The 25,197-nt window shown below is 49.4% G+C and overlaps 8 protein-coding genes and 3 pseudogenes across 8 annotated transcripts; 7 read left to right on the top strand and 4 right to left on the bottom strand.

The window, feature by feature from the left end:
* The first annotated feature begins 72 nt into the window (after positions 1–72).
* Positions 73–904, top strand: LOC9631360. The gene is made up of 3 exons (XM_024673404.1): positions 73–234; positions 387–449; positions 510–904. The coding sequence occupies exons 1-3, from the start codon at positions 145–147 to the stop codon at positions 666–668; spliced, it is 312 nt and encodes a 103-aa protein (XP_024529172.1). The 5' UTR covers positions 73–144; the 3' UTR covers positions 669–904.
* Positions 905–4,412: 3,508 nt separating this feature from the next.
* On the top strand, positions 4,413–4,996 carry LOC112345840 (annotated as a pseudogene).
* Positions 4,997–5,573: 577 nt separating this feature from the next.
* On the bottom strand, positions 5,574–7,104 carry LOC9650281 (GDSL esterase/lipase At3g26430). Its single transcript, XM_024673374.1, has 5 exons — positions 6,855–7,104; positions 6,607–6,789; positions 6,340–6,506; positions 5,992–6,262; positions 5,574–5,934 (listed from the first exon to the last, which is right to left on the bottom strand). Exons 1-5 carry the CDS (start codon positions 7,102–7,104, stop codon positions 5,672–5,674), a joined length of 1,134 nt encoding a protein of 377 aa, XP_024529142.1. The 3' UTR covers positions 5,574–5,671.
* A 124-nt stretch (positions 7,105–7,228) lies between these two features.
* LOC112345841 lies at positions 7,229–8,247 on the top strand (annotated as a pseudogene).
* LOC9650282 (probable carboxylesterase 18) lies at positions 8,185–9,293 on the bottom strand. Its single transcript, XM_002968445.2, has one exon. The coding sequence runs from the start codon at positions 9,198–9,200 to the stop codon at positions 8,247–8,249; it is 954 nt and encodes a 317-aa protein (XP_002968491.2). The 5' UTR covers positions 9,201–9,293; the 3' UTR covers positions 8,185–8,246.
* A 14-nt stretch (positions 9,294–9,307) lies between these two features.
* Positions 9,308–10,385, bottom strand: LOC9650283 (probable carboxylesterase 120). The gene has a single exon (XM_002968446.2). The coding sequence runs from the start codon at positions 10,346–10,348 to the stop codon at positions 9,347–9,349; it is 1,002 nt and encodes a 333-aa protein (XP_002968492.2). The 5' UTR covers positions 10,349–10,385; the 3' UTR covers positions 9,308–9,346.
* Positions 10,386–10,497: 112 nt separating this feature from the next.
* On the top strand, positions 10,498–13,181 carry LOC9650284 (dynamin-related protein 1C). The gene is made up of 15 exons (XM_024673002.1): positions 10,498–10,626; positions 10,681–10,744; positions 10,808–10,912; positions 10,977–11,078; positions 11,133–11,183; positions 11,243–11,304; positions 11,358–11,448; positions 11,503–11,567; positions 11,619–11,813; positions 11,870–11,989; positions 12,049–12,119; positions 12,167–12,392; positions 12,440–12,490; positions 12,538–12,766; positions 12,826–13,181. The coding sequence occupies exons 1-15, from the start codon at positions 10,498–10,500 to the stop codon at positions 13,155–13,157; spliced, it is 1,893 nt and encodes a 630-aa protein (XP_024528770.1). The 3' UTR covers positions 13,158–13,181.
* LOC112345728 (formin-like protein 20) lies at positions 13,157–14,284 on the bottom strand. The gene is made up of 3 exons (XM_024673003.1): positions 13,494–14,284; positions 13,307–13,419; positions 13,157–13,246 (listed from the first exon to the last, which is right to left on the bottom strand). Exons 1-3 carry the CDS (start codon positions 14,251–14,253, stop codon positions 13,190–13,192), a joined length of 930 nt encoding a protein of 309 aa, XP_024528771.1. The 5' UTR covers positions 14,254–14,284; the 3' UTR covers positions 13,157–13,189.
* A 4-nt stretch (positions 14,285–14,288) lies between these two features.
* LOC9631362 (phytanoyl-CoA dioxygenase, peroxisomal) lies at positions 14,289–15,555 on the top strand. Its single transcript, XM_002968141.2, has 4 exons — positions 14,289–14,410; positions 14,461–14,621; positions 14,688–14,828; positions 14,879–15,555. Exons 1-4 carry the CDS (start codon positions 14,291–14,293, stop codon positions 15,363–15,365), a joined length of 909 nt encoding a protein of 302 aa, XP_002968187.2. The 5' UTR covers positions 14,289–14,290; the 3' UTR covers positions 15,366–15,555.
* Positions 15,556–15,630: 75 nt separating this feature from the next.
* On the top strand, positions 15,631–21,824 carry LOC9631363 (annotated as a pseudogene).
* On the top strand, positions 21,208–24,978 carry LOC112345842. Its single transcript, XM_024673375.1, has 14 exons — positions 21,208–21,473; positions 21,528–21,633; positions 21,840–21,907; positions 21,970–22,102; positions 22,192–22,331; positions 22,404–22,574; positions 22,633–22,885; positions 22,941–23,108; positions 23,165–23,372; positions 23,448–23,727; positions 23,789–24,277; positions 24,337–24,403; positions 24,558–24,671; positions 24,737–24,978. Exons 1-10 carry the CDS (start codon positions 21,208–21,210, stop codon positions 23,681–23,683), a joined length of 1,749 nt encoding a protein of 582 aa, XP_024529143.1. The 3' UTR covers positions 23,684–23,727; positions 23,789–24,277; positions 24,337–24,403; positions 24,558–24,671; positions 24,737–24,978.
* The last annotated feature ends 219 nt before the right edge of the window (positions 24,979–25,197 follow it).

Here is a 25,197-nt window from a genome sequence, read left to right on the forward strand (position 1 = left end):
TCTCCCAACTTTCTTTGTGCAATCCAACTCCCAAGCGTTGCTCCAACTCCAGAGAAAACGCGAGAGAAACCGCAGAGGAGGAGGCCGAAGACGTAGCTCCGAAGCAGCGTGGACGCGGGGCATTTACATACGGAAGAGAAAGAGATGGATTCCACAGTGATCATACGACCGCCATGGACGATGAAACTCACGAGGAGCTCACTACGTCTTCTGACGACATCGATGGAAAGTCCGGTAAGTTCGTCTCTCTTTGGATGATCAAATGTGGCGTGGTGATTCGCTGGGTAAATGGTAGTACCACTGCCTTGTCTGTTTATGGCAATCCAACAATCGGTTTGGCTAGACAAAGCAAACATCTTCACTGACGCTAATCTTTTTTTGCGCAGCGCCAGAGGCACTCGCAACCATCCATCGCCCATCTTGATTCAAGCGAAGTTCACGGCAGAGAGGTGTCCAGTTTTCTTTCTCTGGTTTCAAGCCCTTTTCCTGATCGGCCACTCTTCGTACAGACTTGGAGCCTCCGACATCTGCCCAAGCTGCTCAACGCATATGATCGTCGTGACAGAGCACAGAACAAGGTGAGATTCACGGTCCAGGAGAAGAAGGAGCACAAGCAGCGGTTGCTGGCCAGAGAGAAGCTGCGAGAAGAAACCTGGGGAGGCGATTGAGCACTCACTATGAAGTAGCTCATTGAAGAAACTTTTGTGGCCGATGAAGCGTCTTCTGGAAAGTCTCTAAGCCTTCTCGACTTCTGGCAAGCCTTGGATCTCTGGGACGGTGGAAATGGTGATCCCGCAAACCAGTAGAACGTTTGCTGCAATCATCACCGCGTGGTTGAGGTTGGTTTGTTACCACGAAAAAACCCCTCTTATCAATGAGAAACCCATTGTTGCCTTTGCTAAAACACCTACTTTGCCAAGTCAATAGACATGAGGTTTTTGTTTGTCGGGTTTCTGGGCTTATGCCATGTTATGTTTGATTTTTTGCAAGAGCGTTCCATATTGCTGGATCTCTCATCCTAGCACCACTGTCAAGATGTTTCTTGCTTCGTCCTCCAGAGTGTGTTTCTCAAGTTGGCAAGTTGCTGGCTCTTAGCAATGCAAAGGCCAGACGGGTGCTAAGTATGTTTCCATATTGCACTACTCAAGCTTGGATGAGTCATATCTTTCTTAGCAAGGCCAATTCCTATCATATTTGATGCAACAGGGGGCAAAAGTTTTCTTACGTGACTAGAGATGTTTTGCTAGATGAGAAAGCCTTCCTATGCCACTCAGATTTAACCTATTGTCTCATCCATATCAATGTCAGAGCTTGGATTGCAGATGAAATCATAACAATAAATTTCTCCAATCCTTGGCTCCTCCTCTTCCTCTACCACTATTGTCACTACAGTAGCAATAGCAAACTTGGTGGAGTGACTAAGATTTTGTGACATGGATTACTCATGTATTTGGAAATGTCTAGAATGGGGATTTGCAAAATATGATTGAAAAACATGAGAATGACCAATTTCAAACCAATTCGGGTTTGGTTTTGTATGCTGCAGATACTAATTATACATAGCTATATTGAGTATATATGGGAGTTTTTATTTGGCAATGAAAGAAAAAAGATCAAATAGCATGGAACACAATTGTGACTGTATTTGTCTAGGAAGGGCATTTTTGCAAAGCTGCAAAAGTTCAAGACAAAATACTTGAGATGAGATGGGCATTTACTCCATATTAATTCTAGATCAATTGTAAACTTGAGACATGTGCTTTATGCTTCTACAACATTCTAGAGTGGGGAACTAAGTGCATATTTGAAGTTGTACAACAAGATCTTGTTAAGATGTATTTTGCTAGAGGATGAGAATCTCATGAATTCCGTGAACATCTTGCCTTTTGGTTTTTGCAAAGTATTCTCCAAGTGACTAGTTGGGGTCTCACCACTACATTTGAATGAGAAACTTTATACATCATAACAAAATGAATCGAAGAGAAGACGATCATATGACCGCAACACCGAATGAACACAAGTCTTGGTTGGATAGATGGACTTTTGGTAATAGAGTTTGTGTAGCTTACCTCTTCCTATATGAGATTCATGAGTGATCTTGGACGAAAATATACAACACACACACACACACACACACACACGGAGCATGATGTCAGCCTTGGTTTACATTCACAAGCAGCGGTTGCTGGCCAGAGAGAAGCTGTGAGAAGAAACCTGGGGAGGCGATTGAGCACTCACTATGAAGTAGCTCATTGAAGAAACTTTCATGGCTGATGAAGCATCTTCTGGAAAGTCTCTAAGCCTTCTCGACTTCTAGCAAGCCTTGGATCTCTGGGACGGTGGAAATGTTGATCCCGCAAAGACCAGTAGAACGTTTGCTGGTGGTGCCATCGTCACCACGTGGTTGAGGTTGGTTTGTTACCACGAAAAAACCCCTCTTGTCAGTGAAAAACCCATTGTTGCCTTTGTTAAAATGCTTACTTTGCCAAGTTGATGGACTCGAGGCTTGTGCTCGTCCAGAGGATCTACAAGTTTTTTGGGCTCACACTATGCTGTGTTTGATTTTCCACAAGAGCATTCTATGTTGCCAAATCTTTTATCTTAGCACCATTGTCAAGATCTCTCTTGCTTCACCCTCCAGAGTGCACTTCTCAAATTAGTAAGTCATTGGCTCTCAACAATGCAAATGCTAGAGGGATGTTAATTAAGTATGCTTCCACATTGCACTATTCAAATTTGGACGAGCTTCATCTCTCTTAACAAGGCCAACTCCTACTTTCTTGCGTGACCAGAAATGTTTTGCTGAACGAGGAACGTCCCCTATGCCACTTAGATCTAGCCCATCATCTTGTCCATGTCTGTGTCAGAGCTTGGATTACATAGCAACAGATTTCTCTAGTCCCTAGCTCCTTTTCCTCTGCCACCATCATCACCACAACAGCAACAACAAATTTGGTGGAGTGACCAAGATTGTGTGACATGGATTACTTATGTATTTGCAGATGTCTAGAATGGGGATCTACAAAATGGATGAAGAAAATGAGAATAACTAGTTTTAAACTTATTTGGGTTTGGTTTTGTGTGCTGCAGACATTAGTTATGCATAGCCACGCATGGAAGTTTTTTCTAGCAATGGAAAAAAAAATAAAATTCAAACAATATGGAACACAATTGTGATTGCATTGCCCATGAAGGGCATTTCTATGAAGCTGCAAAAGTTCAAGACAAAATGCCTGAGCTAAAAGTGGCATTTGCTTCATATCAATTCAGAACCAATTGTAAACTCGGGATATGTGTTTTATGCTTCTACAGCATTCTAGAGTCTGCATGTTCATAGGTGTTGTTCTTTTTTTTCTTTTTACAAAAGCGTGAAAAATCAAGGACGAGCATCTTGTGAAGAACGCACTGAATCCTGTGATGAGCTCCTCCACGCCCCCACTTGAAAGTTGAAGAGATCCACGCACGCATTCCCCGGCCAAGTGGAAAGCTTGTTGAAGCCACCACACACCGCGATAATCTTTCCCGCTTCCAGATGCTCGACAAGTTCGTCATACTTCTTGTGATCAAAAGAACCACACGTTTCATCGAAAACAACATCAGGCGTGCTCAGGTCCTTGTCCACCAGCTGTTCATACTTGCAGTACCTAAAACCGAACAGCGCCTGCCACTCGTGCTCCAGCATCCGCTCATCAAACACCAGCCGCGCCTGCATGTCCAGCGACCCAACACCACCGAACAGGTCCCGCTCCACCCAAGAAACCAGCTCTTGCCGAAACTTTCGCGACCCCGGGCCACGCCCTCGGATCTCACGGGGTATGCTTGGCTTGGCCCTGATGTACTTGATCAGAGGCGAGCTAAGCAACGGCATCTCCTGCTGCTGCTGGAGCTCTTCCTGGACTGCCTCTATCGATGTCGGCCTCCTCTTGTTAGCTGTCGACGCAAAGGCGAACGTTGGTGTACGTGAGGTCGTCGTCCCAAATACCGTAGTAGCACAAGTTGTCGTCGCTTAGGTACGACGGCCTCTCGCGGACAATGGCCTTGGTGGCGGCATATTCACTCACATTGGCCTGATTGCAGGCATTGCTCCACACCCGCTGGATCCTGTGTTCTAACCTGCACAGAGCGAAGTCCACAACGCCGTAGAAGGCCGAGTACTGCCACTGCACATTGTCGAGAACTTGACCCAAAATCACAGACTCATCCAAGAGCACCATATCCGAGCTTTATAGTTACGGTATTAATTTAAATTATCGAGTTATAAATTAAATTAGTTTAGTTAAAAATTAATGTATGTAGTATTAATTAAATTAAAGAGCCCTAAGACCTTTTAATTTGAATTTTTTTATACCAGCATAGAAACGAAAAGGAAAGCTTTAGAATTTCCGCCATTTCAACGATTTAAATGTGTGGTTATGAGACCGGAAGGCCACCCACCTAGCACCGAAAGAATGGGCGACGAGGAGCGCAAGCAAATTGGAGGCTTTGTGTTTGTAGAGGATGGATCTTGCGTGCGCGCTCCTCCACCAACAGGCCCTGCGGGGTTCTTTGCGGAGGTTCCCGCCAATCCCGCGTTCATTGACGGCGTGGCGAGCCGCGACGTGATTCTCGACAAGGATCGGGGAATTTGAGTGAGAGTTTTCCGTCCGGAAGAGCTGGAGAATCGCACGCTGCCCATCGTGATCTTCTACCACGGGGGAGGATTCATCTACGTGAGCGCCGCGAATGCGATCTTTCACAGTTTTGCGAGGCCCTGTCCAGGAAGCTGGAAGCGATCGTCATGTCTGTGAATTACCGCCTAGCTCCGGAGCACAGGCTCCCGGCGGCCTACGACGATGGCTACGACGCCCTCAAATGGGTCCGAGGGATCGCCAAGAGCAGCAGCGATCAAGACGATTTCGCTCACACGGATTTCTCCAAGATCTTCGTCATGGGCGACCGGGGGAAATCTCGCAGCCCGCGTGGCATTGCGCGCTGACCAGGATGGAATCCCACTCACCGGCCAGATCCTCCTCCAGCCCTTTTATGGAGGCACGTCCAGGACCGACTCGGAGCTCAGGCTCGAGTCCTCCGAACCGATGCTCACGCTCGACACCACCGAGTTTTGCTGGCTGGTGACGCTCCCCGAGGGCGCGGCCGACCGCGGCCATCCATTTTGCAACCCGACGCTGGAATTGCCGGGAGATCTCGCGAGATTGGGGGCCAGGGGACTGCCGAGAGCGCTAGTGGTGGTGGGCGGCAAGGATCTCCTCCACGATCGCCAGGTAGAGTTTGCAAAGATCTTGAAAGACGCTGACAATGCCGTGAAGCTCATCAAGTATTCCCATGGATTTTACCTCGTGGGGGACGCTAGCTGCCAGGAATCCGTCCTTGTCTTGGACGAAATCGCTAGCTTTGTACCGCTGTTGACCATCGTTGAATAATGTGGACTTGATTGACTGACGAGTTGACTGGCTGTCAGAGCTCACGGGATTGGATGTACACAAGGTTTGGCAGCCATTCACGAGGATGGCATTTCTTCCTTTTGTCTTTGCGGTGTCATCAGGCAGCCTTTTCTCATTCCACTGCGCATTCCCTTCCAACCTATAGTGCTTGATAGATGCTGGATTGGATCCAAAAGAACAATGGTTGTAGTGATCGATGTTCGTCAAAGTTTATGAATCCAAACAGATGATTAGATGTTCTTGAGTGTGCACAGCATACCCAAGGGGAAACTGGGCTCGAAGAAGCTCCCACTCAAGATTTGCCTCGTGATGATCCGGTTTGCTGCTTCGGTGTAGTGAACTCCATCCCAATTGAGAAACGCAGATGGATTCTTACAAGTCGTTGACGCCACCGTCTTCCCAGCCATCACTTTGCTCTCCCCACATTGCACCGCAAAATTGTAATTGTAGTTCCCTCCAATCCCACAGCAGGCCTTGGTGGCAAACTGGAATCCTGTAAAGTCAACCATGGTCAGAGATTCGTTGACCGCTTATGTTCTTGTGGTGTTACCATTGCTCGCAGCCTTGAGGGTAAGCGAATATTTGATGTCATAAGTGTTCGTGTAGATTATAGTGCTGCCTGGGAGCTGGCTACGGAGGCTGCTCAAAGCCTGCTTGAGCAAGCCATTGTAGTGCTGCGTGACTTGGTTGAATTCGATAGCGCACCCAGCTTGATCGTAGCTCACCCGGAGATTTGGGAAGTTTGTGAGGAAGTATGGGATGCAGCCCTGGGGCCCAACGTCCGAGACTAGGAATGTTCGTCCTCCCTCGGCATACACGCCCTGTGTAGATTCAATGCAAACACACAAAAGGTATCTTCAGCGAAATCTATATGTAAGAGTTTTTCCATGTCGTCGACCTTGACAAGCGCGATGATTCCATCCACTGCCCGGAAAATGTATGCTTTGAGCTGGTCGAAGTTCATGTTTCGGTTGTATCCATAGCTAAAGTCGTTCCCGCCAATGTCGACGATGTAGAGCGCTCGAGAGAAGGCATCCCTGGCGGGAAGAGCGTTGAGAGAGTTCCCTGGGAACATCATGATTGATCAAGAATGTATGAGCGGGAAATGTAGCTATCAATCTTGGAGAGAACGGAATGGAATAGATCCGGGGATTCATATCCTTGCCTGTTACAAGGACTTTTTGCTTGAACTCTCGAAACTGGTTGAGCTGGACGTTCAGCGAGAAAGGGCTGATGTAAGTCACGGCTTGGGACGTCGCTCCAGCCGTGGCGAAGTTGACGCCAGTGGTGAAGTTGGATCCCACCGCTTGGAAGAAGGAACTTAGATATGGAATTCCTAGAGCTTCAGCTATTGCAGTGAAACAACAAAGAAGAACTCAGTGCAATTCAAGCTTGTATAGTGAAACACTTCACTTATGAAATCGATTCCAAGGCGGCCATCGCTGTATCTCAGGAATGGCCTCCCGGGAAACGTCATGCCATAGGGTGGGAACTCGGATTGGCTGAAAGTCGGGAATGCCGTCTGGATTCCTCCGGTATCGGAGGTGGAATCTCCAAAGTTGAAAATGGCAGGAAACACACAGGCCGAAGATGCGCCCAAGAATCCCCCAAAGATTCCACTCCCCGCCGCCAGCAGCACGAGAAAACTCGCATGGAATTCCATGGTGCTCCTATGTTTTGCCCCAAGTTTTTAAACCTCTCAAAAGCTGACGTGGTATGCCACGTGTGTATCATACGTGGCAGATTTAAATTCTACTCTTTGGCGGCTAGGGTTTGAAGCTCTGGCTATGGCGGAGAATGTGGCTCGCGATCTTGTTCTTCCAGGCGCGACACTTCACGCGGATGGATCCTTCTCGCGCCAGGCTATCTGCCATCCTGTTTCAGCGAGATCGGATTCATCTAGTTCGATTGTTTCCAGGGATGTGACCATCGACGATGGCCTCGGCCTGTGGGCGAGGATCTTCCTGCCCAAGCGCCTCAAAGGCGAATGCGTGGATCCAAATGCCCTAAAATCCCCAGTGCTGATGTACTTCCATGGCGGTGGCTTCGTCGCGATGAGCGCGAGCTTCTTTGGTTTTCATGACTTCTGCGAGGAGATTTCCAGGTGGCTGGGAGTGCTCGTCGTCTCCGTGGAATACCGACTAGCGCCCGAGAATCGCCTCCCAGTGGCGTACGAGGATGGATTCGCGGCGCTCAAGTGGCTGGGACAAGATCAGGGAGGGCTCAGCGACCCATGGCTCGCGGCCCATGCCGATCTCTCCAGCGTGTTCTTGGTGATAGCTCTGGTGCCAATCTCGCGCACCATTTGAGCGTCCGGGCGGCCGCTCCTGCGAGCTGGGGTGATCTGGGACCAGTGCGAATCGTGGGCCGCGTGTTGATCCAGCCCTCTTTCGCGAGCGTGGCGAGGAAGCCGTCGGAGATGCTGCGCGACGATCCAAGCAAGGTCTCGCCCAGCACGCTGATGATGGATCGGTTCTGGGAGCTGGCTCTGCCGATTGGGGCGAGCAGAGATCATCCTTTTTGCAACATCGCGTTGGCCAAGGGCGATCTTGCCGGGATCCTCCTGCCCCGGACGCTTGTCGTTGTGGGGGGGCTGGATGTTGTTCGCGATCACGGCGTGGAGTACTCCGGGATTCTCCGCGAGTGTGGCAAAAATGTCAAGCTTGTTGAGTTTGAGAGCTGCGATCACGCATTCTACTTGAACGGTAGTACGGAGAGCACGTCCCGTTCTTACACGACTAGATGCGTGAACTTGCAGTACGGATGCAGCTTTATTTTATGTACGGACAGATAATACTTTTAGGGCTAAGCGAATATACCTTGGGCGAATGTAGCTACCTTGTCGAGGAAGTGAGCCGTTTCCTGGGATTCCAGAGCGATGTAGAAGGCGTGTGCAGCGTTCTCGATCACCAGGAGCTCGAGATCCTTGCTAGAACCTCCCATTGTCTCCATGAATTCCTTTGCTCGATCGCAGAGCACGTCCTCGCCGCCCGCGACGATGAGGGTCTTGGGCAGGGGGTGATCCGGCGCTGCTACGCGGCAGTAGGGATGATCTCTGTCGGCCCCAATCGGCAACGCGAGCTCCCAGAATCGATCGCACATATCCGTGCTGATTAGTGGAGTGGGCGACCGGTGCTTGGTCTCGGATGGAACCCGAGCGACGCCGCCAAAGAAAGGCTGGATCAAGACGGTGCCCACGACCTGGATATCGCTCATGGCAGGATCCTCGGCCGCCGCAAGCATCGGGAGCATATGGTGGACGAGATTCGCGCCAGAGCTGTCACCCACGAGCAAGGTCTTGGAGAGATCGGCGTGAGCGGCAAGCCAAGGATCCTTGCGCCCTCCTTGCTCTTGAGCGAGCCACTTGAGCGCCGCGAATCCATCGTGGTACGCCGCGGGGAGCCGATTCTCGGGAGCCAGCCGATAGTTGACCGAGATCACGATCGCGCCCATTTTCTTGGCGAGGAGCTCGCAGAGGACGTGGTACTCCATGGTATCGGCGGTGAAGCACACGAATCCGCCGCCATGGAAGTAGAACGCTACTGGAACTTGCCTGGAGTGGTGGATCACTTGATCGGCAGGGAGGAAGATCCTCGCCCAGAGGCCGCGCTCCTCGTCGATGATCACGTCTCGCGAGGCGATTGGATGGGCGCCGGGATTTGCCTCGACGCAAAGGGATTTTGGCATGGATCTACGAGCAAAGGATCGATCAGCGAAGAACACTCCATCCGGGAATTCCATAGCAACTTTGGGCGCCATTGTTAAAAAATGCTATAGGGATACTTTGCTTTAAAGACGGCGATATCACGGACTTATAGGGATACTTTTCTTTAAAGACGGCGATACCATGGCGCGTGGACCTTGAGGAGATGGAATACGGTGAGATTGCTTATGCCAGCCAATTTCTAAACCTTGGAATTAATCTTTGGGATTAAACCATGGACGAATGCAGATATTTTCTCGAGGAGCTGGGCGGTTTTCTCGGACTCTGGAACAATGTAGAAGGCGTGACCGGCATTCTCGACGACCAGGAGCTCAAGATCCTTTCCACACTCTCGCATCACCTCCGCGAATTCCACCACGCGATCGCACAGAACGTCCTCGCTGCCAGCGACGACCAAGGCCTTGGGCAGAGCTTCGATTTCGCGCAGCTGGGCTTTGAGATCCGGCGCAACGACATGGCAGTAGGGGTGATCCCTGCTCGCTCCGATTGGCAGCGCGAGCTCCCACAATTGATCGCTCAGATCCGTCGTGAGCGTCGAATTGGGCGGTTGGGGCTTGGTCTCGGATGGGAACCGAGCAATCCCGCCAAAGAATGGCTGGATCAAGACCTGTCCCATGATCCGCATCTCGCCCAAATCCTCCACTGCTGCTCGCACTGTGACATGGTGCGCGAGATTTCCCCCGGCGCTATCGCCCATCACCAGGATCTTGGACAGATCGGCATGGGAAGCGAGCCATGGATCTCTGCGCCCACCCTGCTCGTCCGCGAGCCACTTGAGCGCCGCGAATCCATCCTCGTATGCTGCCGGGAGCCGATTCTCGGGAGCTAGCCTGTAGTTCACGCCAATCACGAGGGCTCCCAGTTTCTCGGCGATGCTCGAGCAGAGGACATGGAAGATGAAGAAATCGGCGGACAAGGTCACGAATCCCCCGCCGTGGAAGAAAAGCACTACTGGGAGCTTGGGAGAATCGCCCTCGCCCTTACCTTGGACTTGATCGGTGGGGAGAAAGATCCTCGCCCAAATGCCGTGCTCCTCGTCGATCACCGCGTCCCTCGAGGCGATTGGACTGGCGCTGGGATTCGCTGGAACGCGCAGGAATTTGGGCATCGATTTGCGAGCAAAGGATCGATCCACGAAGAACACTCCATCGGGGAATTCCCTGGCGATCTCCGGGGACGCCATTGACAAACTTTTAATGCCTGTTGTGAGAGCAACTCCAACGATAGAGAGGGTGCCACGTGGCAGGGGGTGTTTTTTTTTAAAAGGCTATTTTTTCCCTCGCTTTTTGAAATTTAGGGCTCATGTGATTTTTGGGGCATTCTTGTTTGGCGATGGAGAGCTTGATCGGGCTCGTGAACAAGATCCAGAGGGCTTGCACTGTGCTCGGCGATTATGGAGGCGATCACTCCATGCCGACGCTGTGGGAATCGCTCCCGTCCGTGGCTGTTGTTGGAGGTCAGGTAAATGCCAGGGCTTCTTTTTATCTGTTTCTTCTGAATCTTGACAGCAATCAGAGCTCGGGAAAATCATCTGTGCTGGAAAGCGTCGTCGGCCGCGACTTTCTTCCCAGAGGATCAGGTAATCACAAGAAAAGGCAAAGAACCACAAAGAATCTGGATCTTATCAGCGTTTGCTACTTAGGCATTGTTACCAGGAGGCCTTTGGTGCTCCAGCTCCACAAAACAGAGGGTGGCCAGGAGTATGCGGAGTTTCTGCATAACCCGAAGATCAAGTTCTCGGACTTTTGTAAGTTTCCAGTCTTCCAAAGAAGCTTTTGGAAATTTATTTCCTTATTTTAGTTCCCTGGCAGCACTTGTGAGGAAGGAGATCGAGGATGAGACTGACAGAATGACTGGCCATACGAAGCAAATATCACCAGTACCTATTCATTTGAGCATCTACTCTCCAAATGGTACTTGTCTTTCTCATCCTGTGAAGTTTTCAATGCCGTGGTTTGTTTATTCAGTTGTCAACCTGACTCTCATTGATTTGCCCGGATTGACTAAAATTGCTGTCGGCAAGTGCATTTCTTTTTCTAAGATGATGTGCCTTCTTATACGTGTTGTTTTGCTACAGAGGGTCAACCGGATAGCATAGTGGCAGACATTGAAAATATGGTCCGATCTTATGTCGAAAAGGTATGCTAGTGTTCACTGACTTTCCAAATTGTTTACTTGAGACAGTCGTACAGCAAAACAGCATCATTCTAGCCATCTCTCCAGCAAACCAAGACATTGCTACTTCTGATGCCATGAAACTGGCAAAAGAAGTTGATCCAACAGGTATGAGTTCATGCTCTCGTATTTAGTTGTGAATGCCACAAATCTGTTAGACAGGCGAACGAACTTTTGGAGTGCTGACAAAACTTGACCTCATGGACAAGGGTACAAACGCTCTCGAGGTTATCGATTTTCTTTACTTGGGATAATCGGAGAATATCGTGTTTCTGCAGGTTCTCGAAGGTCGTGCGTATCGTTTACAGTTTCAGTGGGTTGGCGTTGTCAATCGTTCGCAAGCCGATATTAACAAAAGCGTGGACATGATAGCAGCGCGAAAAAAGGAACGCGAGTTTTTTGCAAGCAGCCCTGACTATGGACACTTGGCAAGCCGTATGGGATCGGAGTATTTAGCAAAAATGCTCTCCAAGGTGCGGTTTTCGTGTCATGTGCAACTGACTTCTGACATTGTTTTTACTTGTCGCAGCACCTTGAAACTGTGATCAAAACTCGTCTGCCGAGCATTCTGGCGTTGATAAACAAGAGTATTGATGAACTAGAACAGGAACTGAATCAGCTCGGGAGGCCGATTTCCCACGATGCCGGAGTATGGTTCCACCGTGTTTGCTCATGCGTAAGTTCTTACTCGGCTATTATCTCTTTCAGGCGCAACTGTACACGATTTTGGAGCTTTGCCGCGCCTTCGATCACGTTTTCAAAGCTCACTTGGATGGAGGGTAATATTATTTTTACAAAAGTCAGTTATTCTTACAGATCCTTGCAGAAGGCCTGGCGGTGAGCGCATCTATGTCGTGTTTGACAATCAACTTCCTGCCGCTCTCAAGAAACTACCAGTCGACAAGCATCTATCCATGCAAAACGTGAGAAAGATTGTAACGGAGGCCGATGGATACCAGCCACACCTGATCGCTCCGGAACAAGGATATAGACGCCTTATCGAAGGAACACTGGGCCTTTTCAGAGGGCCAGCAGAGGCGGTTGTGGATGCGGTATGCTAAAACTTCATGCTGGATCTTAACTGATAAATCTCGTGCAGGTACATTCCGTGTTGAAAGAGCTCGTAAGGAAAGCAATTGCGGAAACTCAAGTAAGTACTCTTTCAGCTCTGCATCACTGTCAGTTTTTTTATCTCAGGAACTGAAGCGTTTTCCAACGCTCCAAGCCGAGTTAGCTGCTGCCACGACCGAGGCACTAGAAAGATTCCGGGACGAGAGCCGAAAGTTTGTTCTCAGACTGGTGGACATGGAAGCCAGCTACTTGACTGTGGAGTACTTTCGCAAGCTTCCACCAGAGCTGGAAAAGGGAGGGAATCCCTCCGCCCTGACTGCTGATCGCTACACCGAAGCTCATCTCCGCAAGATTGGTAGAGTTCTCTTTGCCGTTTTCTCTGGTCTCAAAAGCTTACCAGTTCTATCTTTCCAGGGTCTCACGTAACCTCTTACATTATGATCGTATGTGAAACCTTGCGGCATTCCATTCCAAAGGCAGTAGTACACTGTCAAGTGCGTGAAGCCAAGCGCACATTGCTGGATACTTTCTATACTCAAGTTGGCAAAAAAGAGGTAACACGTCGTGTAGATCGTTTTATTTGCCGGCCGATCGTGACACCCTCTTTAATGGCACAGGAGAAGCAGCTCCTCCAAATGCTCGACGAAGACCCCGCATTGATGGAGCGGAGAGTCGCACTGGCAAAGCGCTTGGAGCTGTACAAAAACGCCCGAGACGACATTGACGCGGTGATGTGGGGGAAGTAGAAAATCTAGAAACCCGGAAGCTCGTCGTTCACTCACACTGCGATACCCGAAACATCTCGAGCAGCAGCAGCAGCAGCAGTACAATCGCTCTGGCCATCTTGGAGTTAGATCACAACAACACAATGGAGACTTGAAAGAGACTAACTTACATCTCGGCACTCGCGCTGGAGGAGCAGCAGTTTTTGGCACTGAGACTCCAACTCCAGGTGGTAAGCAGCGGACACTTGTTTGAGCTTGGATCTTCTCTTCTCAATCGCAGCAGCTGGAAAAATGGAAACTAAGAAACGTTAGAACACCAAGGAATAAAACTTTGGAGCGCTAGAACACATTGTTTACCTCTAGCAGGATTGGCAGTGCTCGTAGTAGTCACGGGAGAGAGCCGAGGACTTGGGGTGGAAGACATCCTTTGCGACGCCCCTCCAGCCACGGACACGCTAACCGGTCCCGCAAAGCTAGCCGGCGATACCAAGAATCCTCCAGGAGCGCGAGCTCCTGGCGGAGGTGGCGGCGGTGGCGGCGGCCCTGCCATGAAATTCATACCGCCACCATTGGCAAATCTCCAATCTTCCGTCGCTGGCGCTGGAGCTCGCTTTGATCCCACTCGTCGTACCGGGCCAGCGTTTGGAGGAGGTGGCGGGGAAGCTATGGCGGCCGCGTAGCTCGTTGGCGAGAGCGCATGGAGAGGCATGGTGAGAGATACCGGGAGAGGCATCGCAGCGGGGGCGGTGGCCCATGGAGGATTCGAGGGCGGCTCTCTGTCGTCGTGGAACTCTTCGATCCTTTTGTGGATTCGTCTTGGAACGGGAGGCTGCTGGAGATTCTGGGAGGGAATTCGATGGAGCTGCTGCTGCTGCTGCTGGATTTGGTGCTGGTAGAAGTGGTAGATCGGGGCTCCCTGAGGAGGCGCCGGCGTGAGCATCGATCGCTTGCGTTCTTGCGGCGGCGGCGGCTGGAATTGGAAGGGCTGGATCATCGGTAGCTGCTGCTGCTGCTGCGTGGATTTCACGAGACCTACCATGGATTGCGATGGCACTGTTGGGACGAGGACCTCGGGAAGCCGCCGGGCTTTCTTGGCGCTTGGAACGCCCGCTTCCATTCTGGAATACAAGGAAATCGAAGAGCCCTAAACCTCCATGGCTAGGGTTCCTCAAGAAAATGATGGCATTGCGTGGGAAAGGCGCCAAGGGGATTCTTACCGCGTTAGCGAGGAAGAAATCGCGGCATTTCACCGCGATGGCTACGTGCATCTCCAGGTAAGAGCTCCATTCGATCGATTCGATGGATTGATCTCTCTCGGGATTAGGGAGTCTTGGCGGAGGATGAGATCGCGCAGCTCGAGCGTGAATTCATGGCGTTCCTGAGGCGTGAGATTCGCGTGGAAGGGCGGGATTTCTGCGACATGTCCGCGGATTACTCCAAGCCAGTGGAGAGCTTCTCGATCATCAACATCATGCTTCCTTCCAAGTAAGAACTTTCGTTTATTCTTATCGATAGATGATAGATCGATGAGTGATCCATCTCCTCTTCCAGATACAATCCCTCTCTCAAAGGAAACATCTACCAGCGGAGAGCCGCCTCGATCTCACAGCAACTCCTGGGCGATGGCATGGTTTTCGACTACGATCAACTCCTCGCAAAGCCTCCAAACAAGCCGGACGCCGAATTCAAGTGGTAAGTTCGTCCAAGTTCTCCATCACTGTGCTCGTCATGGTTTCTTCCAGGCACCAAGATCTAGCCTACTGGCCGGTGACCAAGGACACCAGGACCGCCTCCTTCTGGCTCGCCATAGACGACTCCACCATCCAGAATGGCTGCTTGCAGTTCGTCCCAGGAACACACCTCGAGCACCAGCTCCGCGATCACGGCCCGGCTCACGGCGATCGCGAGAAATCCCACACTCTATTCGCTACTCTCGCGCCAGCCGACGCTCCAAAAGCCATGGAGATCCGCCGGGGCGACGTGACCGTCCACCACGAACGCTTGCTCCATGGATCCAGTGGCAATCTCAGCTCGGATAGCTGGAGGAGAGCTTGGGTGATCGCGTTTCGCAGCAAAGAGACCGTGGAGGAAGAACGTCGCATTGGCTTCACGCACTCTCACAACGATAAGCTCGAGGTGTTAAACTCGGTTGGCAGGGAAGGGGATTCGAACCGCGACGCATCTGGAATTTCCGGGAGTGGGCAGGATTCGAACCCGCGACCCAGCTAAACTCGGGAAGGCGATTCGAACCGCGACGCGTTTGGTGTTTTCGTGAAGGGACCGGAGTCGAGCCCGCGACGGGGGTGACACGTCACACGTCCGCGTCAGCTTTAACCACCCAGAGGGTTAACCCATCGCCAAAACCACACAGTCGTGGTAAAACCATTCGCCTTGGATGTAAAGAACATAAAATTGCAAACCCGCCTCTCCATTGGGCGACGTGTTCATTGTTGTGGTTTTGGTTTAGGTATTTCAAAACGGGAGAGACGCAAGGATCAGTGACGAGCGCGACAAACCGAGTATCGCTCGCGGCGCGGGGGCGCGCTTGATGCGGTCTTGGAGCTTGGAGCTAAATCCGCGGCGCGCGGCTGTCACAGGTCTGGCCAGATTTCTGGTGTTGGGAAATTTCCTCCTTGGCCCTCGCTGAGCCCCGGCTGCCAGGGCATAGCTTCGGCTCGAAAGGCGCGGGGAGATCCTGGATTGGGCGCTCCTTTTCTTGCATCTGGCCGATTTGATTCCGGTGATTGCAGTGGCAGCGCTCCCTTCATTGTGGCTGTGTTTCGACCCGCGCAATCGATCAATTTTGGCATTCTGGTTCTCGGGGCTGGGGGGCGCCAGCTCCCTAAGCATGCGCAAGCACAGGCATTGTCACTAGGAAGGTATCAAGCATGAAGCGTGGTAGGGAAGATAGTACATCCGGGCCACAGCTCAAGCGCACGGCTGGTGAATCGTAAGTGCCGCTCCCCTTTTCTTGTTTCAGATTTGGGTGTTCTTCATGGATGTTTTTTTTTACTTTTTTTCCCTGTTCTTCTCAGGTCGGAGCAGCCACGCCTCACAACCGAGGATGCCATGCTCTATCTCAAGGCGGTCAAGGAGAAGTTTAAAGATGACAATGGGAAGTATGCCGAGTTTCTTGAGGTCATGAAAGACTTCAAGGCGCAAAGGTTGGTTTCTCGGCGGATTTATGGGTTTTGGGACGCGATCTGATGTTTGTGGTTCTTTGATTGTGAAGGATCGATACGTCTGGTGTTATCGCCAAGGTGAAAGACCTGTTTAAGGGTCACAACAAGCTCATTCTTGGCTTCAACACGTTCTTGCCTAAGAATTATCAAATAGTACTTCCCGAGGAAAAGAAGCAGCCTGTGGAGTTCGATCAGGCTATTAATTTTGTCAACAAAATCAAGGTATTGTTCTCTTTTTTTTTTGGCCCATGTGTTTTAAGCTCGTTCGCTGCTGTGGCGCAGAACCGCTTCAACGACAATGAACATGTGTACAAAGCTTTTTTGGAAATTTTGAATAAGTACCGCAAGGGCACGAAATCGATCAATGAAGTATATGACGAGGTAAAGCTTGTTCATTCCATCTCTTGCAATGTGATAAATTGCAATGTGTAGGTTGCTTCATTATTTCGTGACCATCCGGATTTGCTGGACGAGTTCACTCGGTTTCTTCCGGACACAGGAAACGCTGTTCAGACGTCCTTTAGGCAAGGAACATCCAACCAACGGAAAGAGGAAAAGGGTCCTTCAGGCCGATCATCTCAGTATCCTGTGATTAAGGTGAAACTCGCTTGTGTGCTTTCGTTCTTTCTGAAAATTTCTCTGTTCAGAAGGAGACAGAACGTTCATCTCTTAAAGCTGAGAAGGAGCACCGAAGAAAACTTGAGAGAGAGAGAGATCGGAATGATGAGCACGAGAGAGACAGGGACAAAGAGGATTTGGATCGGGACGATTTAGATGGACAACGTTTGCCGCACAAACGAAAATCAGCTCGGAGAGCCGATGAACTTATCCGAAAGCAATCTCAAACCGCGGAAGGTAAGAAACTTGCGATTTGTTTTGCCAGTAATTCACTCTCTATTCAGGTACAAGCACACAGATAGATTATGCGTTTTTTGAAAAGGTTAAAGGAAGGCTGCGAAATCGTGATTCGTACAAAGAGCTGATTAAGATTCTTAATCTGTATACCGAGCAGATTATCAATCGTGGAGAGTTGCATTCATTTGTAAGTTACTTTATACCATCATACAAATTTGCCTAACCTGGTGTTGTGCTTGTATTGTATAGGCTACAGACATTTTAGGAAAGCATCCTGATCTTCTGGAAGGCTTCAACAACTTTCTTCAATGTGAAAACGCCGGTAAGTATTTGTTGGCTTTCCCGGTTGTTTTTGTTTTTGTTTTTCTTTTTTTTTTTCTTCTGTTTTGTTTGTGTGTCTTGCACAATCACTCAGTTTTTTTTTTTTCCGTCTCTCTTTCAGAGGGGTGCTTGGGTGGTGTTTTCGCTCGAAGTTAGCTGCATTTGTACAGACAGTGTCATTCTAATCTGTGTACTTTGACAGGATTGGAGTCGGAAGGTGTAGCCTCGAAAGGCCGAGATAAAGATCATGACAGAGAAAAAGACTGGGAGAAGGATAGAGACAAGGATAAGGAGCGGTATGCGTCCGATAAGACTGGCCAGAAAATGTCTCTACTGCCTAGCAAAGACAAGTTTACGAACAAACCAATATCCGAACTTGATCTTTCCAATTGCGAGACATGCACTCCAAGCTATCGTCTGCTACCAAAGAATGTAAGTCTTGTATTTGCCTGTTGCCTTTTTGTGCTTAACGCAACATTTCAGTACCCTCGTCTACCATCGAACCATCGTAACGAGCTAGCGAATTCTGTTTTAAACGACTCTTGGGTGTCTGTAACTTCTGGAAGCGAGGATTCTTCTTTCAAACACATGCGACGGAACCAATACGAAGAGAGTCTCTTTCGTTGCGAAGACGATCGGTATGGCATGCTACAGATGCTTTTGAACTTCTCTAATACTGATATTCAGGTTTGAGCTCGATATGCTCCTGGAATCAACCGCCCTGACCGCAAAACGTGTTGGAGAGCTGGTTGAGAAGTTAGATTCCGGGCAATTAGACCCTTCGATTCGTATTGACGATTACCTGTCAGGTACAAATTTTTAAATTTAATTTCAGAAAGCTTACAACATTTATGGTACAGCGATCAACTTACGTTGTATCGAGAGAATATATGGCGATCATGGGCTTGATATAATCGACTTGATGAGAAAGAACGCTTCTTCAGTACTTGCTGTTGTCCATTGTCGTCTCAGACAAAAGGAGGAGGAATGGGCCAAGTGTCGAGCCGACATGAACAAAGTATGGGCAGAAGTATATACTAAAAATTATCACAAGTCTCTAGATCATCGAAGTTTCTACTTCAAGCAGCAAGACAAAAAGAGCTTGAGCTCTAAAGGTATTCTTTTTATTGCTTGCTTCGTTTTTTCTCATAGCATGCTGCGGTTGGTTTCAGGACTTCTTGCCGAAATCAAGGATGTGCACGAGAAGAAGAGGAAAGAAGACGAGTCTGTGCTTCATTTGATAATGGGAAACAAGAGGCTGCCTACTCCCGATATGAAGTTCGGCTATCCCGACTCGTCTATTCACGAAGATTTGTTCCAAATCATGAAGTACTCTGCGGACGAAGTATGCAACACCATGGAGCAGTCCGATAAAATAATGCGTGTATGGACCATGTCCCTGGAGCTTTTATTTGGTGTGCCACCTCGACCTCGTGGCACCGACGATACAGAGGAGGCGGTGAGGGCGAATTGTGTCTCCAAAGAGGAACAGTCGAGCTCCGGTGAAAGTGCTGCAAGTGGTGGAACAGGGAGCCCAGCGAACGAGGGAAAGAATACTCAGGAAGAATGCGCAACGGCTTCTAGTCGGCCCGTAGCAAACTCAGTTGTGCACGACTCCAGAAGAAAACGTAAAGGTGAGGAAGGAAGACATGGTGACAACGCTGCCATGCAACGAGAAGCCAGTCTTGAAAGGAAAGACGGCTTAGATGGTAAATTTTAGCTTTTATTGTTAAGTTCCGTTCCTAAGGCTGTCTTGTTTTTTCTTTCTTTTTTGGCAGCTACAGAGGCTAAAAGCTCTTCGAGGCACGAGGTCTGCGGATAAATTAGTTTTTTTCTTCTTTATTTGACATTATTATTTTGCAGCATGAGTTGGAGACAACGAGGAATGCAACATCTTCTCATAGAACCAGTGCTCATGGAAAGGGTGAGAGAGAGGAAGGGGAGCTATCACCTGAGACGAACGAGGGAAAGAATGTTCTGAGGAAAGACGGTTCAGGTGATGCAGACGCTGATGTAGATCACAATGGAGATGGCGGTGACGAGGGGGAAGAAAGTGGACAAAAGTCTAGCGATGATAGTGAAAATGAGAACGCTTCAGAGGCAGGTGAAGAAGTCTCTGGCAGTGATGCTGGTGATCCCGATGGTTCACGGGATGACCATGACGAGGATGAAGAAGAGGACGCAGATGAAGAACACGAACAAAAGGTTGAGAGCGAATGTGAAGGCATGGCGGATGCAGATAACACCGACGGCGACGGCATCTCTTCTCCCGACCGGTTTTCCGTGTTTTGCAAGCCGCTTGCATCTCATGCAGGCTCTCTGGACGCTCAGAAAGACAGCACAGTCTTTTATGGGAACGACATGTTCTACATTCTCTTCAGGCTTCATCAGGTAAAGACTCTGATATAGTCTTGCTTGTGCTAATACAGAGCCGCAGACCTTTTACGAGCGCATGCACTCCGCGAAGACAAATTCTCTTGCGGCGGAGCAAAAGTGGAAGTCCCTGAAGGACAACACACCTCCAAACTTGTATGCAAAGTAAGTAACCTTTCCTTCTAATTGTCATGCATTAATTCATGATAAACACTCCAGGTTTGTGCGTGTCCTTTATGATCTCCTTGATGGGACGGCCGACAACGCGAAGTTTGAGGACGAGTGCAGGTCAATAATTGGAACACAATCATATGTTCTATTCACGCTGGATAAGTTGATATACAAGCTTGTAAAACAGGTAATCTGCTGATTGGATGCCATCCGATCCTTACTCTGGATTTTGCAGCTGCAAGCCGTCGCGGCGGATGAAACCGCAACTAAGCTCCTTGCGCTGTATGCGTACGAGAAGTCTCGTGGTCCTGGTGGATTCTATGATCCCGTGTACCATGCTAATACGTGCGTTCTCCTCCACGACGAGAGTATCTACCGCTTCGAACTTGTAAGCTGTTTTCACTCTGGAGTCCGCATTGTCGCGTCTAACTCCTTCACGTAACAGGACCCGAACTCAACAGAGCTATCGATTCAGCTGATGAGCGGCGCTTCTGAAAAGCTCGAAGTGCCGGCAAGCGCAATGGAGTTTTCATTCTCAAACTACTTGAACGGGTTCCTACTAACGGTTCCGGATGCGAAAGCCGCCAAAGGCGTATTTCTAAAGAGGTAAGCCATGCCTTTAGATGTTTTTCTTTCGCTTACGCTCGTCCTTCTAGGAACAAGCGAAGCTCACCATTTAACGAGGACCCTCAAGACGTGACCACCGCCATGGAGGGCGTGCGAGTGCTGAACGGCCTGGAATACAAAATCTCCTGCAAAACCTCGAAGGTAAATCATAGTAGTTTCGAGTCGGGAACTAAATAATCTATGAATGTAGGTGTCTTACGTACTCGACACAGAGGATTTGTTCCATCGCACCAACAGTGTCCCTGCCAGACGAAAGATCCCTTCATCTTGCTCGATAGCTTCGAGACGCGGCCGAGCGCAAAGATTTCGCAACTGGATCGATCACCGAGCCAAGAGTGTATCAAACAGCTAAAGGGAAGGCGAGAGAAAAGAACGTAAGGAAGAAGAGATCATCGAGATCTCCAAGAACGCAGTTAATGGGAAACGCATTTTGTCAAGGATATTGTTTTAAGTGTAGCATATTCTCGGCATATTATTTCCGCCAATTTTTACCGTTGAAAGCAAGCTCCATCGATCGCTCTTTCTTCCACCGAGTCTAGGGCATGGAGATCGCCAGCGCCAGCGCCATCGCCAGCGAGGTCAAGGCAATGGATGTGGCAATGGAAGAAGCGGCGCCGCTGGAGCAAAATCAGCAGCTGCCAGCGGCTCCGGCGATCGAAATCGCGATTTCCTGCTCTCAGTCCGTGCTCCAGGAGAGGAACAAGCGCTTCGACGATCTTGACAGCGTGGAGGCATCCAAGAAGGTGGCGGCGGCGAAGCCAGTCGTGAGGGTTCCTCCTAGGATGATGTTTGGCTCCCATCCAGAGAGGTAAGAGGGATCGATTCTTCTGGTTCCGAGTGAGATGGAGAGATTTCTTCTTAGGTACTTGAGCCCCACGGACTCGCTCGTCTCGCCCATCTCGAGGGGATTGCTGTGGAGGAACCATCGGCGGCCGGTGAGAAAGCTCATTCCTCCAGTTGCGCCCAAGGTTAGTTCGCGATTCCCCTTGCTCGCTCTCCATTTGGTTGATCGATTGCTCCTTTGGTGGTTCTTCCAGGCACTGGAGAGCGCCTTCCTCTGTGCCAATGACGAGAATTCTCGCAAGTGAGAGGCCAGTGATTGTTTGTAAATACGAAGTAAACTATCAATGCAAGCAACAAGCAAATATTTGGTTCCAAAGGTTAGGGTTTATAGGGGTTTGGCTATGGCGCCCGGGCGCGGGAGGAATGCGCGTCGATCGGCGGAGCCAGGACTGCTAACTGGTGAGATGTTCCTGAAATTCGCGTGGTTTCTGATCGCCCGGGCGTTGATCAGAGGCGCGCAGGCTTAAGCAACAGGCGGAGAGGAAATCGGGCATCGCCAGAGAGCCGTTGCTGGCGCGTAGCGCAGAGATTTTTGAGTCAGCTCTTGGACAGCAGGCCTTGCAACAGGATCGCGATGAGTGCCTGTTTGACCTGGTACTGTTCTTATTTGGATAGATCACTGTCTCTTTTTCGCACTTTCTCCTTTCTAGTCGTTGTTCTTGACTGCGTTGCTTGCGTAACAGGGGGACACTTGTTTTCTGTGGGCCAAGTCCATCGCTACGGCTGTTCCATCGCTCGCAACTCCTCTAACTGGTGATACCAAGAAGGCGAGAGCAGAAGTACTGAAATTGGAGGCATTTGCTCGCGCTGCTCCACTTTTCACGTATGTTTTTCTTTTTATCTTTGTTTGTTTGTTTTTACTTAGCAGCTCAATCTCTGTTCATTCTTTTTGCAGGAAGAGCTTTGAGATTTTCGATAAGATAGAGCTTAGCGAGCTCAAGGCTGAAGCTCTTACGAATAGTGGGAGCGTTCTATGCGAGCTAGCGGAAGTGTTGGTTGAGCTTCCAGAGACTCAAGGTGGAGGCTTGGGTGTTGCAATGAAGCTGTGCTCCGACGCTTATGAACGGTGTGTTATATCCATTTCTTTCTCTATGGCTTACACTCAATGTGCTGTTGCAGTATAGGTATTCTGCGGCTCTTTCAGCGTCACCAGACGATTTAGATGTTCATGCGAACATGGCTGACTGTTGCATCAGGCAGGCAGAACTGTTAGCGCAAGGGCCTTCTTCGTGGGAGTCGTGGGATCGAGCGAAGTTGCTCTACGACCGGGCACTCGAAGTTTATGAATATGTTTGCTCTGTGGCTGATACCAAGAAGGGTGACGATTTGTCCACGCTCTTGGAAAACTGGGCTGCATGTTTAGTTTCTAAAGCCGAGGTATTTATTTATTTATTTTCATTTCCTGGCAATTATTCACGTATGAAACTTCCAGCATGTACCTGACTACTTGGAAGCATTGGAGCTGTATGGAATTGCTTGTGAGAAGCTGTGTGCGGCCACAAAGCTAAGCCCAACTCGTATAGCTCTTTTCACTGCGTTGGGAGATTCCTACATTGCTGAGTTCGAGAGGCTACCTGAGGAGCCACCATTTTTCGAAAAGGTAACTTGTTTTGCGTTGAGTTCTTATCTGTATCCGTCTTGTGTTTAATCCCACAGCGATACAGCACCATGCTGTCTGCAGTCGAGAGCTTTACAACCGCTCTACGAATTAATTCATCTAACATTGATGCGCTTCTTGGTATTGCCGAAGCTCATCGCCTGGCATCGAGATCGTCAAGGCTTCTCGGGAACAGTCGAGGCTCACATGATCACTCCGATCAGAGTACGACCTACCACATGAGATGCATCGAACTTTTGAAATCAGGTGGGTCACAAAGAGCTCCTTACTTTATGTCTCACTCTGTGTTTTCCTGATGCGAGTCGCTTCTCTTAACTGTAGGCGAGCATGATATAGACTTTTCGCGGCAGTGTGACGTACTCTACAACCTCGCCTGTGTCGCGGTGCAATGCGGACGCGAACAAGACGCCACAGCGGCCCTCAAACTTTTGGGTCAAGCCGAGGCGGTAACTGCGGCAGAGCTTGTCGACGATCCAGACTTTGAAAGTTCCAAGTCAAGCGCTTGGTTCTGGTCGCTTGTGAACAGTTTCCCAGGAGGTAAAGTCGAATCCAACTAGGCGAGTCGGGGGTGCCATCCCGAGTGATTTAGATACGCACACAGGTACGCGTCTTCTGTTTTGATTTTATCTAGATACAAATTTAAGTGGGACAAGCTTGTGCAGACCCGGCTTAGACGAAACTACCTGGAAGACTTGGTAATCTGGCGTATCCTTTTGTCCGGATGCACCACAGTTTGAGATTCATCCAGTTGGAGGATAGAATCCGCGACTTTTTCCTCACAAGATAACAATTTCAACTTTTCTTGTTCTTTTTTTCTCCTTATTTATTTCATCTCAGGGACTGCTGGGAGAAGGCTCCATACGGCATAATATGTTTGTCTCTATGCTCCTTGTCTTACGAGGGGATAACGCGTGTTAGGTACTTTGCGTGTTTTTTCTTTTCTTTTTTATTTTCCTCTCAGTTCCAGACATAGAACCATTCTAACTATGTAGATTGATGGGTCCCTTCAAACTGTTTTTCGTTTCGCGTTTTCTATCTTTTGCAGTGAGCGGCTCCCTTTGGCTGTGGGGACCAAACGCAACGAGGGACAAGCTACATGTTGGAGCGACCCTGTTTTTTAAGCTGTTTGAAGTGCTCCCAGGAACCTCCAAGTACGTAGCCCAGAAATTCTCAATCGCTGCCAATGCTCACTCGCTTTCGTTTGTATCAGTGTCACTGTTGCTAGGCGGAGGAGGCTGCTTTGTCTCACTTTAAAAAAAGGGACCAAAATCTCTGCGGTGAGTGGAACTAAACCATCAAGTCCTTTTGTTTTTTCTCTTGGCTTGTGTCCTGGATTCATCATGGGTGGCAACACTGGCTTGTGAAGTAGAATCATGCCTTGCAACATCCTTGAAACCAGTGATCTAATAATTTTCTCTCTTGTTAAGACAGGATTATGAGCTCTCTTTATATTGGATTCGCAGTGATTGGGGGGTGATGGATGGCATGGCCCAGTTCGATCAAAGCGAATCAGTGATATATTCCCAGATGGGAAAAACAATAGAGGTGAGCATGAGTAGAAATGATTCTTGACAACAAAAGGAGACAAATCCAGAAGAAAATGCTTGCAGGATCCCGGTAACTCTTCCACACGGCAACACTGGAATTCTTTTGCGTGCGTGGTTTGGCTTGACTGGGGATATAAACAAAGAGGTAAATGTTTGCCACCTCCAAAAAATCGATCGCCACATCGCGCTGGGTGGAAGATTATTTTGTCTGTAGATATGAACTTGGTGGCCCCCTTGTTCCCAATCCAAGACAAAACAGATGAATCACCCATAGATTAATATCATAAACGCTCCGTTTGACGACAGACATGCCCCTAAAAGCTTCCATGGTGCGTGTAAAGGAGCTTAGTTTTTTACTTTGCTTCATAGATCGTACCAAAGCACCATAGCAATAGTTGATCGATCCGGATCGAGTCTTTTAAGGGTGGAGAGCTTGGCTTTTGCACAACGTCACGCTGATGCTGGCTTCCGCTGCTGGGTATAAATCTTGGGCTCTTTGTCTCTAGTGGCCATACATGAACACT

The sequence above is a fragment of the Selaginella moellendorffii genome, unplaced genomic scaffold (genome assembly GCF_000143415.4).
Source record: "Selaginella moellendorffii unplaced genomic scaffold, v1.0 SELMOscaffold_10, whole genome shotgun sequence".
NCBI classification, from domain to species: domain Eukaryota; kingdom Viridiplantae; phylum Streptophyta; class Lycopodiopsida; order Selaginellales; family Selaginellaceae; genus Selaginella; species Selaginella moellendorffii.